General features: G+C 37.4%; 1 protein-coding gene across 2 annotated transcripts in view; it reads right to left on the bottom strand.

Annotated features, from left to right (window-relative positions):
* Positions 1-1,602: 1,602 nt before the first annotated feature.
* PTDSS1 (phosphatidylserine synthase 1) overlaps positions 1,603-15,927 on the bottom strand; it is a 28,554-nt gene continuing 14,229 nt past the window's right edge. The window contains exons 6-13 of one of the 2 annotated variants that reach the window (XM_050970457.1): positions 14,786-14,937; positions 12,732-12,873; positions 11,695-11,807; positions 10,161-10,226; positions 7,248-7,347; positions 6,012-6,080; positions 5,402-5,471; positions 1,603-4,084 (exon numbers count right to left, since the gene is read on the bottom strand). In XM_050970457.1, coding sequence (XP_050826414.1) covers positions 3,975-4,084; positions 5,402-5,471; positions 6,012-6,080; positions 7,248-7,347; positions 10,161-10,226; positions 11,695-11,807; positions 12,732-12,873; positions 14,786-14,937 — 822 coding nt within the window. In that variant the 3' untranslated portion in view covers positions 1,603-3,974. Of the gene's footprint in view, positions 4,088-5,401; positions 5,472-6,011; positions 6,081-7,247; positions 7,348-10,160; positions 10,227-11,694; positions 11,808-12,731; positions 12,874-14,785; positions 14,938-15,927 lie in introns of both variants that reach the window. The other variant, XM_050970456.1, reaches the window with a different exon arrangement.

The following is a 15,927-nucleotide window of genomic DNA, read 5'->3' as shown; positions in this document are numbered from 1 at the left end:
GTAACAGAACTGGAAACTGCTGTTGTGGGAACTGTCAGCAGTGGAAGCCAAAGCAAAGTGATTTAGGCACTCAGTGGCACCTTTGTACTGGCTGTTTACTTGGTGACAGCCTGTCCTGCAATCCTTGTACAGAAGGCCTGTTTCTTCTCTGAAGGTCTTGCAACTCAGCTCTCCCATCCAACAATAAGTAAAACCCAAAAAGAACAGGTTTTTACCAAAAGGTAAGACAAGAACTGATCCTGTACACTAGAAAAACTTCAGAAGGGATAGTGTAACTGTTCTTATTATCAGATCTGCTGCTCCAAAACAATAAATTACAGCAAAACCTTAGACTGCACTGTAGGCTGCTCAGGAACCACTGCATTTGTCAAAATTCATTTACTTACAATAAAACATAAGATCTTCTAAAGGCAGTAAGTCAATTTCCTACGCCTTACAGGTACAGACAAACACACATACCAGTGACATGGGTTGATTTACACAATTATTGCAAAATACAATACTTTGCAATCAATACAGAGCAATTCTATTAAAAAATTATTAAATATGTGGTAACATCTGTGTCGTCTTGTGATAACAAAGTAAAAAAAAATAAAGTTTAAACAGCTGGAACATCAAATTATGATTTTCACAGAAAAGTAACAAAAGAATTGGTGGAAACCACACTCAAAATATTTAATAAGATGTGGTGTATGATCTCTGCAGCAACCTTAATACTGAATTCAGTACTTAAGATGAGCTCTGGTTCATTGTATAAATCTATTTTAAAACTCTCCATTTTTATTTAATCTACTACCTAAAGTTCTTGCCACTACCCTCTACTTACACCATACTGCCTCAAATTAGCCTCCTTTCAATGACTGACATTGATGGACAGCCTCTGGAGGGCCAGTTCCAATCTGCACAGCAGCATGGGAGATCACTGGAGGACAGAGAAAGGAAAGAACATCAGAAGCAGGGAAGCAGGAATGAGAGGCTGTGGCAGAACAAGTAGTTTAAAACAGGACAGCCCATCCATGACTGTTACAAAACACTTCAAGCAGCAGAACTCACACACAGATGCTTGTTGCTAAACAGCTCAGTGATTTGTCATTTATAGGTGTTACACACATACAGAATTCAGCAACAGCACAGTAGCTGATAAAACTGAGATCACTAATTTTACAGCAGTGATCAAAAAGCACCTTTCCAATGCCTTCCAGTGCAAAGCTCACATCCAAAGTGATGGGCTGAAAATACAGTTGTCAGTCAGTGGAGGACTTGTTAGAACACATGTGAATTCCAGCCAGAACTGCTGATAGAAGAGACAAAGTGCCATTTACCAAGCAGCACTTGAATAGTTCACTCAAGTTTTCCCTTTCTCTAGCAATCTCTCTTTTAAAGTAAAGAAAGAAAAATACCCAAAAACACAAGCAAAAAAAAAAAAAACCAAACCAAAACCCACAAAAAAAACCCTACCGACCAAAAAAACACCAAAAAAACCCCCAAAACACTCTGAAAACAAATAACAGAAAAACCCAAACAACCAACACCCTCCCAACCCACCCCCCCCAAATGAAACACCACATAACAACCAAAAAAAAAACCAATCAAACACAAAAATTTAAAGTAAAAAGACTTAATTGGAAATAATTTAAATGTGTTGTCAAACAACATTTTTTCAGGACAAAGCTGTTGTGTACAGAAGTCAGCTTCCATCAAAATGACACTTCAATATTTCTCTTTCCAGTATTTTTAGGGTGCAGTTCAGGAGTGTGAGCACCAGGCCAACATTTACAAAACATGTGCTTGTCCCCAAGGCAGGTCGATGTTGTACTTCAGCATCTGTTTACACACGTAAGCTTTGTATACATAGTTGGTGTGTATACCCCTTGCAAGTACAAAACAGGCTCTCACATTGGAAAACCACAGTTCTTAAAATGCCTAAACCATTAGATTTCAAATCTCTTGCTTTGGTATTGAATCAATAGAAAATTTACAATGCCATTCTTCAGTCTTACACAGACTGAGTTTTTAACCAAGGAAATAAAAGAAATAATAAGTCTCAGTATCCAAAGAAATCTACAAATACATTCATCAATATGTAGTACATTACATATACAAAGCAATATATGGAATTGCTGTAGTATGAATGAAAACCAAGTAGTTGTAGGAGAGCCTGAAAGTCTTCCTAACATATTTTTTCATGTAACATTAAATGTCACTGTGGCAATGATGATACAACAGCTTCTACTACATAACTTCCCAAGTTGCACACTCCATGTTTGATTGAAATGCAGGGTAGGAAATTAAAGGCCTCTGAAGAGTTCAGCAGCAACACTTAAGTGCATTGAAAACATTGATAATCTGTGGCACATAGGAACTGATGGATTACACAGGATACTTTCTTCTATTTACAGTATCATACACTTGTATAAAGTCTCTGCTGCATTTTTTTAGTACCTAGCCTGTGGCAAATCACAGTAACATAAGCCAAAGAAAAAGCAAATCCTATTTTCTCATAAAGACTAAGTAACTAATGGGTATTACTTATCCTTGCTAAAGCTACCTACCCCTCTGAATGCCTTGAATCCCAAAATTTAATTGGCACTAAAACATTTTGATAACTTAATACAGAAACTGATTGCTCATGATTGCTTACCTCTTGACTTAATCATTACATTCACTGCTGGAGAATTATCCACTTTGCTAGATGTCACAATTAATACATTAAAAAAAACCCAAAAGAACACCCAGACAAAAAGTAAATCACCCCTCTCAAAAAAAAAAAAAAAAAAAAAAAACCAAAAAAAACCACAACCCCAAAAAAACCAAAACAAACAACCTGCAAGAAAGAAATGAAAGACTTTGCTTTTGAGTATCTGATGCATGATAGGAAACACCAAAGCAATAGGGTCTAACACATCATGCTGCCTCTCAGACACCAAACACTACTGCAAGTCTTCACAAATAATTGTGTTTACGGAGATAGTAAGCAACTCAGCTTCAGCAAAAAACTGCCTTATCACCAAGCTCAGTAGGGCATCTGAGCCTTCAAAGCAGTTTCTGGTATCTGTCTGAAGACAATAGGATTTCTGGGTCCAGCTAAGATGGAAGCAAATAGAAGGAAGTAGGAAGAAACATTGCACACAATGTGGCATAGATGAAAAAAAGACATATTTACACTTGAAAATGCAAAACACAGTACAGTAGAGGAGGAAAAACAATGAAATAACATGACCTTTGTCACTGAGGACAGGAAGCATGGTCCTCTACTATGGAGCAGATTTTATATATGTATTTTAAAAACTTTAAAAAATTGAATATGTATGACTCGAGCAGGAGAACAATGTAGAACAAAACATCTCTGCGTTTGAAAATCAATTTCACATCCTTTACAAGAAACCTGGACCCATTTCCTTCCTGGTAAGACCCTGACATAAGGCCTAAAGAGCCTTTAAATAAAAGGAAGCAATATGAAATTTTTAAATACTTACTAACAGTTGCATGGGAAAGTTTTGTTGTGAGACTGAGAAAGAAGGGCAGAGCTGCTTTTAGTCAAAGGGTTGCATACTCTTCTAGAAAACAATACAATAAACCAAACCAAAAAAAATTCAATCAACTACACCAACTCACTATCAGTTTACTAACCTTTGGGTTGAAGTCTTCAACTAATCTATTAAAAATGACCTTGCAACACCTGAACACAAAAGAGGGAGTACCTGCTATGATAAAATGACATTTTTTGCCAGTATACCCCTCATGAACTCTTGATGCCACCCACTGAAGAAACTAGATTTATATCAGTGCATGGCAAGTGTCATCAGGCAACAATCTGCACTACACTGGTGGCTCCACCTTCATCATCCTTCTCTTCAACACCTCCTTTTTTAAACTTTAATTTAAAAATCGATCTTCCATTTGGTAATTCAGAGCCAGGTCTGATCTTCTTTGTCACTTCTGGGCACACTGTAGGATGTCTTTAAATACCATTCTTATTTCTTGCCAATTCCATTTGATACTTTTGATTTGGAGTGTCGATTCCGCCTTCTAGATGAATGGCTTTCACTATTGACTGAATGTTTTGGTGGACTATTGTCAGCACCTGCTGAGAAATAAATATTTATTTAATATATATAGATATTTATTTAGTTGACATTGTCAAGCTCCTATCCAAAAGGCACTAAGGCTTTTTAGAGCTACAGTGTTAATGGTATGGATTATTTCAGGCTAATACAAATTGCTTGATACTTGTACTCCATCTAGTGGCCTAGTTTTTTCAAACCAATTCTTAAGACTCCTGTAAAATTCCTCCCTCCCCGCCCCCTCCAAAAAAAAGAAAATAAAAATTCGAAGTTTGCTACAGCAGAGTACAGTGGTGAAACATCTTCCAATTTAAATAATATCAATAATTAAACCTCCCCATTTTTCTTAGTGGCAGAAATTAAGAATTATGTAAGCAAAGTCTTTTAGGAGTACACTTCTAGATTTCAGTCTTTCAAATGACAGAATACATTTTATTTACTCCCAGAAAAAAATGGGAGGCAGTGGGCACCAAAACAAGAAATCAAGAACAAAATGTGAAAGAAGCTTGAAGCCTGTAATTAATGAAGTAACAGGAAGTTACAGAGAAGGGGGTTTTGGTCAGATTTTTCCAGCATGCATAAATGGGAAAAACATTCTGAGTGAAAATAATTTTTCTCCAAAATATAAAAGTTCACAAATTTACTAAACTGAGAATAAACATCCAGAAAAATCATGTATGAAATATAAAGAAGATCTACTTTAGGTGCTTTTCAAACTTATGATAAATCAGAAATATTTTTAATTTTACAAACACCTGGAACATAAACACTGACAGATGACTTACAGGTGTGAATTTTTGATATTTGCTCAATAAGCAAGACCACACCAAAAAGCCTGTGGAGGAGGCAGATAACTGACCTCTAGTGTAGGGAAAAGAAGTCAGAAAGAAGCTGCCTTTCTTCGTGCAGAGAAAGCTGCTTATGACCATCAGGACTGCACTGACAAGGCAAATGTCAGTAAGAACACAAGCTCCAGGGCCCATTGCTGACTATCTCTTAACAAGAAGAAGTAAAAGGACAGCAAATCAAACATGCAATGTTCACAGAGAAAAACTGTTCACAAGAGTTATGAAATGCATAATGCCCAACACCTACAATAATGGCCTGGAATAACAGCAAAAAAATCAGCTGACACATAAAAAAATAATTACATTTCCAAGAATCAGAATTTAAAAGTGAGCAAAGAAAAATAGCTCTGCAGATGATTCATCTGCATTGGTCCTGCAAAGATGTTAAAACAAGTCCAGCTGAAACTAGGTAAGTTTCTCAAGCCTCATTTTCTAGTGCTGAGCCTTAATTATACCATTTCAGGAATACAGCTACAGAAGTACCAATACCTCTGCTGAATTTAGAATGAAGCCAGGAAGCATCTGGACTGTATGGACTGTCTTCACTTTCTGATAAGGTCTGCAAAAACAAAGACACATGTCATTGGGATGCTGGTGGTCCATCTTATCAGTACTCCTCCCATTTGCAAATGGACTGAAACTGTAGCAGAAGTCCTCATAAAACATTCAGACAGTACTTTGGACTTTTCCCTTCCTAGTTAGAAATCACCACGTAGGTGATACAGTAAGAACTCACCACTTGCCACGTGATCTGTTGTGTAACCAAGTATTCTTAATATTCCCCTAGCATTCCACCTGTACAATGGGAACATTAGCTAACCATTCATCCTTGAAAGCTGTGCTAAAATTACGGCCTCATTCTGAGTAACTAAGAGGACAGCATTCTTTAGAAACCACAGTGTAATTTGGGATCTGTCCAAGGCCTGCTGAATTCAGAGTTCTTTCTATTGACTTCAGTCACACTCTAGACCATCCCCCCTTCCCTATTTATGCTAACTCTGGTAAAGAATTCCAAAATCTAGGAGCTTTGGAGTCTTAACTCTGGGGAAAAAAAAACCAAAAAACATACAAAAAACCCAGGCTTCTTTTATATAAGTACCTTTTCTCGGTGGCCATAGTACTCTGCATACCAAACCATTCCATATAAGCACAGGAAAGTTGTAAAGGCCTAAACAAGGGAGCAGAAGAAAAAGAACAAGAAGAAAAACAATCTGTAAAACTTTTTCCAAATTCCTTGCTGATTCAAGGTCTAAGAGTCCCTGGAGGTGCCACATTTAGACTTTCATGCTCTGTTTCTCCCTGCATCTTTTGTCAGGATGAGTAAGACTCATGTGTCAACTTCAAGCTACCACAGAGCCTGCCACCATAGGGTATGCAGAACAATTCTCAATGGGAGCAGGAAAACACATCCAGATCACCCACAGGGAACACTGCCAGCAGGACTTCTGTCCACACCCTGTACAGTCATCACACAAAGGCAGTTGGTAGGCACTTATAGGTATATTATCAGGAACCACCAGACTGGGAGAAATCCAAATTCTTGTTCTCTGCCCCATGCTTCAGGCTAGGTTACATATTTAGTTTTGTGGTACTCTGATCTCACTGAGAAGCAATTCAGTACTTCTCTCCTCTGAAGTATCAGGAATAAAATCACCATGCTAAATAAGAGAACAATAAATTCTGACTCCCCATCACCTGTTCATACTGCGTTCCCAATTAGAAGAAGGAAGTATTTATCTGTCAGGCCATTATAAATGCCTTATTTTTCACTGAACTTGAAAAATGTGTTAGGCATCAGAGTTACAAGTCTGGCAAGAGAAGTGTCCATTTACTGTTATAAAATGGGCATTTCATGCTGCATTTGCAGTAATCACACTGAAGCACAGAAAGTTAGAGGCTTAGTGAGAATGATTTGCTTGATAAATGAGGGTTGTTTATGTAGTTGTAAGACTTCAGTGTGGCACAACACACATTGCTTATTAACACTATCCATTAACTCATGTTCATTTCAAGCAGGCACTACAGCAAGCTCCACCAAAGCTAGGCTCAATCGAACTGACATCATCTCTCATAAAGATAAAGCATCCTACAACTACTGTTGGTTTCAGTGTTAAGCACCAGTAATCTGCTATGTCAAGAAATGAGAAGTTATTCTAGTCCCTTCAATGTGAGTTCTAAGCAATCTAGCATTTGTTTTTACTAGGACATGCATAAAGCTCTTTACCAGCATTGCCACACAATGATCCCCTGCTGCCAATGTTCCAGAGAGGAAGCTATTTAGATGCTTTCAATGCTTTTGTCATGCTTTATGTTTCACATGAGAAATTTCACTTACCACACAGAGAAGCCAAAACACAACATACAGTATTTGTGTTTTGGAAAAAAGATCTTGTCCAAACTTTATGCACACAATAGCTTCAAGGAAGGCAATTACCCTGTGGGTAAATGAAAGCAGGGAGGAGAGTGATTAAAAACACCAAGGATTTAACTCACATGTTAACAACTCACAACCCTAGACTGTCAACTCTAAACAAGCACTACCCTCTAGTGAGCACACACCTCCCTGACACCACCATTAACTGAAACTCTGATAAATGTAATTTTCTATCTATACTTTTCTCAGCATAAACAGCACAAAAAAGTGATTGACTGGCAGTTCACTGTTCCATGGGGCTCAAGGGAACAAGGAGTGTGTGCCAATAGCAGAGATTCTTCAGCTGTGCCTACCACTGTGCTTCAGCTCTCACCACATATTAATTTCTTTTCCATGCTGAACACCCAACAGACTCCCTTGATGGATGAACTAGAACTGTGCTTTGTTTATTCCTCTACTAGATGTAAATTTACTACAATTCTAAATTGTCTAGTTTGTTTGCTTCACATGTATTTCCCATATTTTCACATATAAGAAGATTCATATAAAACAACATTTCAAATTCTCTGAGAATCCATGCATTTGCTCTGGTTTATCTGTAAACTCAGATCCACACAACAGCCTCAGTGGATTTGGGGAGAAATGTGAGAGGGAAAAAATGCAGGTTTTACTTTCCTTTCTGATATTAAAAGGATCAAAAAAAGTATCTCCATCTCTCTCCCTGCTACCAGATGTTTACATCTTTTCAGGTTCAAAGCTATGAAGGCTTTTCCACTACTTGTTTATGAATCCAAAGTTTCTATTGTTTGCCATGAAAATAAATCTAGTTTGTATAGGTCCTGAAGAAAAATTATGTATGTTTAACAATACAAGTCTAGAAAAGTGACACTAAAAACCTGCATTAAAAGTGCAGGAAATTGACTCATCTCAACCTGAAGCAAATAATGAAAAACACTATTAAGTGTAATAGTTAGGTTGTTCAATAGAGACTTTAAGGTTGTACATCTGAATAATGCATGAAAACTCCTCCTCACCAAGTGCAGATACACTTAACATCATGTCAAGTGTTCCAGTCTCCCAAGCTTTACACTGCAGGACACATTCCCTACCAGCACTCTTCAATAACCAGTTCACAAAAAAATGGTACTACTGCCTTCCAGTTTTCCCCACAAAAGAGGAAGGAAAATGTGTGCTTGACTAAACCACTGGTATTGCAGAGATGGTCCTGGTGCAAGTAATAAATCACAGCTTTCCCTGTACTATTCAATGTGACTTCCAGCATGATGAGTGGGGCCAAACCTTAAAAATGTGGCAGTAATACACAAATCAATGAGATGTATATTAGCAAAAAATTGAGAGCAGTACTACTCCCTTTAGTCACTAACTATTTATCTTTCTTGGTTTTATATTATTCCTACTGATCCCGCTGCAGAGTAAAAAATCATGAAACCAGAGAAGAGAAAGACCACCATCAGAAAACAAGCATAAGGTTATGATACACTCAAAGGCATAAACAAAACAATAGGCTATTTTTAATAAGGACTCAAAAAAAAAAATACAGCTGTTTGCCCTGAACTTATATATTCTTTCTGTCATTCCTGTCAAGAATACTTGGGTTAAGCACATTTTACAATAGGAAAGCTATTACAACTGATGAAGTGGTAAGTCAAGAGAAAGAAAGATCCTAACAGTGAAGGGAGTTAGTATCCTGCTGAAGGGTGATGAGACTACTCCATAGAACTAAATATCATAAATTTTCACTCAAGCAAAATGGTCTTGTAACATTCTAACAGATTTTCCTTTTTGAAAGGTTTCATCTTAATGAAAATAGTGCAATTTCAGTAGGGCTGCTGCATTGGCCTTGCTCACACTTTACATCACTTACTGTACATCTATCAAGAGTGATGCAATAGTCATGTCAAGTTGAAAAGAAACAGTTTCGTACTAATAAAGGTGCTAATGTTAATTATACCCATAGTTAGGCTGCTTAAAATTCCATTTGTGCCTTTAGAAGTGTCTTGGTTACCCCAGAGATGAATGTATCATATACTTCTTTTAATTGCTTCAGAAATTATATTCTAGATAGTTACACTACTGGAAGATTTCCTCTTTTTCTGCAATCAACAGGAGCTCCTAGTGAGGCTCTGTTGTTTCTAGCAGATTACAGAAGTAAGCAGTAGGAAGAAGAATACCTATTCCATACACATTTCCCACTATTAGATCAGGCTCTGGATGAATGTTCTATTGCAGTTCTTGTAAAGCAATCCTGCAGACATATTTGGGTATCTATTTATTGACACATGTCACATTAATGTGTTCAGTGAGAGCTCTGGACCAAAGATGATGGGTTCTGTAGTCCTTAACAATTTTTCAGAAGCAACATGCAAACCCTTCATTTAAAGGTATCCTCTAAGAGAAAAAGAGATTGCAGTCAAGGTCACCATGGCCCATAGTACACTCATAGAAGCAGTGGATAACCATGCCTTGTTTCACTGTCTTCTGCTGTGATGCTGCTAACAGCAGCAATGCCCACCTTGGCAGCCAGGGAAACACTACCCTCACAACCATCAAGCAAAGGCAAGCTGCAGAGGCAAAAGCTTTTTCCTTCTCACCTGACTGAGAATATGGGCAGAAAGGCTAATGGTGCTTTGAAAGAACCTAGCTTTATCCAGCAGTTCCTAGTTATTCCTTCTGTTGTCCTTACTCATTCCATTACTTCCCATGTCCTACCTCCAAATTCAGAATCTCCCTTTCCTCTGAACTTGCAAAACCAAAACAAGACAAGGACTGGCATCATGGGAACTGCCTGTTCCTGTGCTGGACCCATCCTTGACACTTGTCCAAGTGCTTCAGGAATGCAGCAAGAACACTTACCCGAACACCCAGCACTGAGTTCCCACCCTCTTGCACTGTGTGTCTGTGAGGTAAGCATAGTATTGCCTGAGAAGGGAAGAAAGAAAATTCTTCAGTGAAGTTGAAAGTCCCCAGAATATTTACATTTAGAAAAAATTTGTGTTACAGATGTATCTATAGTGAAAATGAAGTGCTGATGGTTAAATTCACACACAATCATTCTGGATGTCTACCAGATGGCTTCAATTCTAGTAGGACAGATTATCACATATCAAATAGCTTGAGACAACACAGAAAACAATCCTGAGAGCAAGGACTGGGAAAGTACCCAAACTAGTAGGCTAGCAACATTTGTCTCCTGCCTCTCCACTGAGTCTCCAATTCTTATAGGCAAACTGCAACAGTTTCAAAAGAATTAGAGAATCCCTAATTTTTTTTCCACAGTTCATCTTTTTTGTATTAACAACCATATTTTCGTGAGAAATGTGGGCTTGAATCTTTAAAAAATATGGCTATTCCATATTATGTTTGAATGGTCTAACCACTGGCATATTTTCCTCTCACTGAATTTTTCACTGTTCTGAAAACAGTATCAAGACCATTCTGGTCTGCTCTCTATGCTCCAGAAATTTAAGAGTTTGGAGAGGGGAATTCCAAAGAAGTGGAACCAAAGTTTCTGTTCTCAGTTTCTGATTTCCAGTGACAGCTGGAGAAGACAAGTGTTATTACTCCAACAATACAAGGACTGCTAAAGAATAAAGACTTCTACAGGCATGCAAGTGCTACAAAAGAAACAAAAACCATACAAATTCACCTATTATACAAGAGTTCACAGGGTATTCTGGGTGATTTAATCAATAGTGTGAAATCACTGCACATAACTTAAAACACTATTTGAGGAATAAACCAATTCATAGCTGCCATTTAACTGTCCAAGGTAACTTCACTTTGGACATGAACAGGGAATTCTCTGCTTCTAACTTCAGATTTGTGTGCATTCTGTCTAACTCCAACTATGGAATGGGGAAAAAAAGAAAATTTAGGAACCTTGCTAACAACGTAAAATGGCATGCATGACCAAAAGCAGATCCATGTTCTTATACAGCTGTCAATGCTGCATAAATACTGTTCTGTTCTCACAATAAGCTACTGCTCAACCATAATCAGGAGCTGTTAGAAAAATCAAGAGCTCTGTTTTTCCTCTACACTTTTGGGAGCACCTGACTCATTAACTTGAATACTTTCACATGCAGTCCTCAAGGATAACATATGCACAAAACTTCACAAAACAGGGAGATGCTACACAACCAGGAGAAGGAACAGACTGGCTGTGCATCCCTATGGCAACAGAGTTGTCATGTACATTTTACCTCATTAGTTTATTTGTGAGGAAATACATTTTGTTGACAGGAGATGATTGTTTTCCATTCCATGGTGGCAAAAGCATACATTTTGTGAAATGTGCCATACTTATTCACAAACTATATGTAGTTCTTGGATACCTAGAAGTTAAGTTACTTTAAACTGAAAAAAACACTGAAGCAAAAAAAATTACCTGACAGTGGGTGCTGTAATGATTCCTATGAAGAGAATTCTCCCCCAGCTTAAAGGGTGGCTTGCTTGGAACACAAAGATATGTTTCAAAAAGAATGTGTTCAACTCAGTTAGCTAGATCAAAAAAAAAGCTAGTTAATAGTGTTCAACTTACATAACTCCTAATGAGTTAGTACAGAAAATGTGCAAAGATTAATATGGAAACTAAAACATAAGGAATTCCTGCTCTGTCTTTTGCTAGGACAAGTAAGTAATATATTAGTAAAACAAAAAATTCTCCCCTATAAACCTCTATCAAAATATTTGCTCTCCTTCCCAAAACTCATTAAGGGACCAGACACTAATTCACCCTGTAGAGGTCTTCTGATAGCTTGCATACCCTAAATCAAGTACAAATAACCAAGGCAATTTTGGGAGAGAAGCAGAAGAGATCATATATTAAAAAAACCCAAAAAACCACAAACCTCAAACAACTATCTCAAATATTTATGGTTTTCCTTAAATACACTAAATTAACAATTTTTTTTTTTAAATCACAAAAGTTTTAGTTTTAAAATTTTAAAGCATTTGTGACACACTGTAGAGTCTTGCTGGATCAATGACAGTATTCTGAGTATCACCGATCAATTCAACAGTCAATAGGAAAGGAAAAAAATCCAGGAAAAGCAAAGCAAAACAAATACACACCCACCACACAAACCAAACTTAATCCCCTATCACATCAACACAACAAAACCAAAAGAAATTAAAATTCCACCACCTAAACTCTACTGACCAGCAGTTTTTAAATCTGTGTCAAGTGCAAAAAGCTAATACAGCAATCTGTAACATTTGGCTTTTTCCACAGATTCTGTAATTACACTCCTGAACTACCACGTAACTCCCATGAAAGTGCCCTGTCCAATTCCTCATTATCAATTCATTTAACTGTGTACTTCAGTAACAGACATACACTCCATCAGAATATTTTTTAGTCCAACATAGCCAGCAAGTAACTGAGCTAATGGCAGCTCTGATTTCACAGAATTGATTTCTTACCTGCCAAATAATCATGAAAAGGTAGACTCCAGCCACTCTCTGAAATGAAGACTTTGGGTCAAACCAGCGGACATAGGTCCAGCTGGCCGGGGTGAACTGTAACACAGCTCTTTTGATCTTCCCTGTGGTTGTGTGAATGTCCCTGGGAAAAATAATGGCTGGAGTAAATACAAGGAATATGCCAGAAGGAAAAAACCAAAAAAGCAACAGCTCTGTTACTGATGTTTCTGAGGAACAATCACATTTTTTTGGTCAGCAGAGATCTTCTCAGACACAACTATGTACCAGGCAAGGGGGATTCCAAAAAATAATCTATTAAGCATTTAAGTCAAGGTGTGTATTCTGCTATAAAGGGCCCTTCTCTATCTTCAGTCAATAACTCAGTAACTAACTGCAAAACACATTTATCATTCTCTTCACAAAGAAATGAGGATAGCAATTATGCAACTTCCTTGGAAAATCTAGAGATAATTTCTTCCTAGTTTATGTTGCCACTACTCTTACCCCCAAACACTCCTTGTTCTAGAGCTCACTGACATCAACCCTTCAAGAATCTGTCAGATTCATTATTCATTATTTGTATCAGGGACTGGCTCCACAGGTTTAATCATACTACACCTCCAGCACACATAAGCCCTGCTGTTCTGATAGCAGATGCATGTGGACCTCCTGGAGAGGTGTGATAACACTGTTAAAAGCTAGAAAGCATTTAAATTCCATTTTTAAAGGGGATTTTAATGCAGGCTCATCTGACATGCTACTGATTCTTGCTTTTGATAATATTAATTCAGATGAGCAACAGGATCCAAAGGACACAGAATCTAAGAAAAACTCAGAGCTTCCTCTTCTGAAGGAAGACCAGCAGGACTAGAAGCCATTTTTCACCCTGTTATTTCTCTGGCCCTCCTAGAAAAATAAAAAATCAAAAATATCCTAATATTTTATATCTCCAATATTTGTGTTTTTCTAGGCAAGAGAGAGCTTAGATTAGGGAAAATCTTCTAAACTTTAAAATCAGTATTTATTAAATGAAAAAAAGAAAAACTAAAAGGGAACAAGCAAAAGCTTCTCATTCTCATAAAGCAGCATCTTCACATTAAAGGCCAGAAAAATCTACTCATGCATTTAAAAGAACGTGAGGAAAAATTATTCCACAAAAACAGTTAAGACTAGTTGTGCCATAGACAGTCTGCTATTTAAACTTTCAGTGAACCCTCTAAAAACAGAAGGACCGTCAACTCTAATAGAAATGCAGGAAAACTGAATTCAGACTAAAGGCTGGATGGTTCTTAGAGTAATTAACAAATCTGTGAGTAAAAAAAGAAAGCAGTACAGAAATTCACACAAGGTACAAATTTGGAAGTCAAGATCTGAGTTCCTTTTCCATCTCTCAAGGCAATTCACTGCACTTGACCCTGTTTCATGCATACTATGGTAACGTACAGATAACCATGCTTGCCAGCAGCTAGCAGGGAAGAAGGCAGGAGAGGGGCAAAATACTATGAAGAAACCACACCTGCACAGCTAGGAACTGACATACTAGGCCATAAGCTGTTGCCCTTTTACACAGCAAATGCCTCTTTATTTTACAATTACTCCATTTACTTTAGAAGGTCAGCAATAAGGTAAAGCAATTCATAGCACAGATACCATCAGCCCCATGCCCTTACTGCAATTACAACTAGTGCTGACACACTGCCACACTAATACATCACCAAGGTGAGCCCAAATCTAGTTAAAAAAGGTATGATGAGAAAACAATCACAATTTGTTTTTCTTCCTGACTTCCCCAAAGTTTTATGTATACAAAATAAACTGAAAATGCAAATAGCTTTACTATTTTGTATTGTCCATTGGCATCAGTGCTTGTAACTTAAAATTGCAAAGGAAATCCATATATACAGTCACATTTACAAACATATACATACAGGAACATTGCTATGACACTGATATTTAACATCTAAAATAAAATTACAGCACTCTTAGCACAGGCAGTTTCCATGCTACTTTTATACATGCAAAACAATTCTTATCAAGCTTTAATTTAGACCTACTTGAAGCTTGCCCAGTGATAGGTCCTCATCTCCAAGAAACGACAAACTACCATGCCCAACCAGATGCCACCCCCGTTACAAAGCAGGATGTCCAAAATGACTTGATCCCACCAGCATTCAGCGAAATTAGGCAGAAGGTGCATGAAGAAGAGCTATAGAATACAGCAAAAAGACTCTGGGTGAGGAACAGCATACAATTAATATAAATTCACTTTTAAAGTGAACATTCAAAAATCAGCTTTTCAGTACACAGCACACTTCAAGGGCATGAGCCACAGCCACTGAAACTTGATGGACATCCTTCCATTAACTTCAGAAGGCCATGAACAAAATCACACAAGCATCAGAGGTTTCCTTCTCACTGTTTCCTGTTGAGGCTATGCTGTGTATAAGGATATCATGCAGCTGTCAGTGTCTCAAAGATGATACACAATACATTAATAGAAATTTATGAAACAAGCAGAACTACTGCATTTCTTGGATGAAATAAGGTAGTTTGTCTTTAAAAAAATAAAATTAAGAGAATCTTTTTTTCATTTTTGTTAAGTAGTTCTAGCTGGTATGTCTTCTAAACCAGCCACAAGATGCAGCAAGTAAAATGGATGCAGCAAGTAAAAGCTGTCAGTACTAAAGCATGGTGGTGTTCAGGACACAGGACTTCTTTATTTTGAAACTCTATTTTCAGGAAATTTAGTGACTTTAAAAAACTTAAGAGTTCAACAACATTTCAGACAACATTTCAGCAAGCTTTGCTGCTATACTTAATACAGACTGACTCAAGAAGTTAAGAGGACATTCCACTCTACTGATGCAGTGAGGGGAACAACTGGCCAGTTAAGGCAAGATAGAAACATATTTTACCAAGAGCTAGAAAGAGATTCACTCTTTCTCATTTAAGAAAGATCATTTTATTCTCTTATTCTATGAGAAAAAGACTGGAAAAGTTATCTATGGACAGGAAATCAAGACAGATTTAAGCAGTCCCTCTGCAACACTCAGGGAGATAATTAACAAAATACAGAGCAAACTGAAGAATGTACCTCCACAAACACAGTGCAATTCTTGTCAGTTAATGTACGTACACTGTGGCTGTGGAAGATTATTGGTATGACTTAGTAATAAAGTATCTTTTGTTCAGAGAT

This window comes from Serinus canaria, chromosome 2, assembly GCF_022539315.1.
Source record: "Serinus canaria isolate serCan28SL12 chromosome 2, serCan2020, whole genome shotgun sequence".
Classification (NCBI taxonomy): Eukaryota; Metazoa; Chordata; class Aves; order Passeriformes; family Fringillidae; genus Serinus; species Serinus canaria.
The sequence above is the reverse complement of the archived record's forward strand: the minus strand, read 5'-3'. Positions and strand labels throughout refer to the sequence as shown.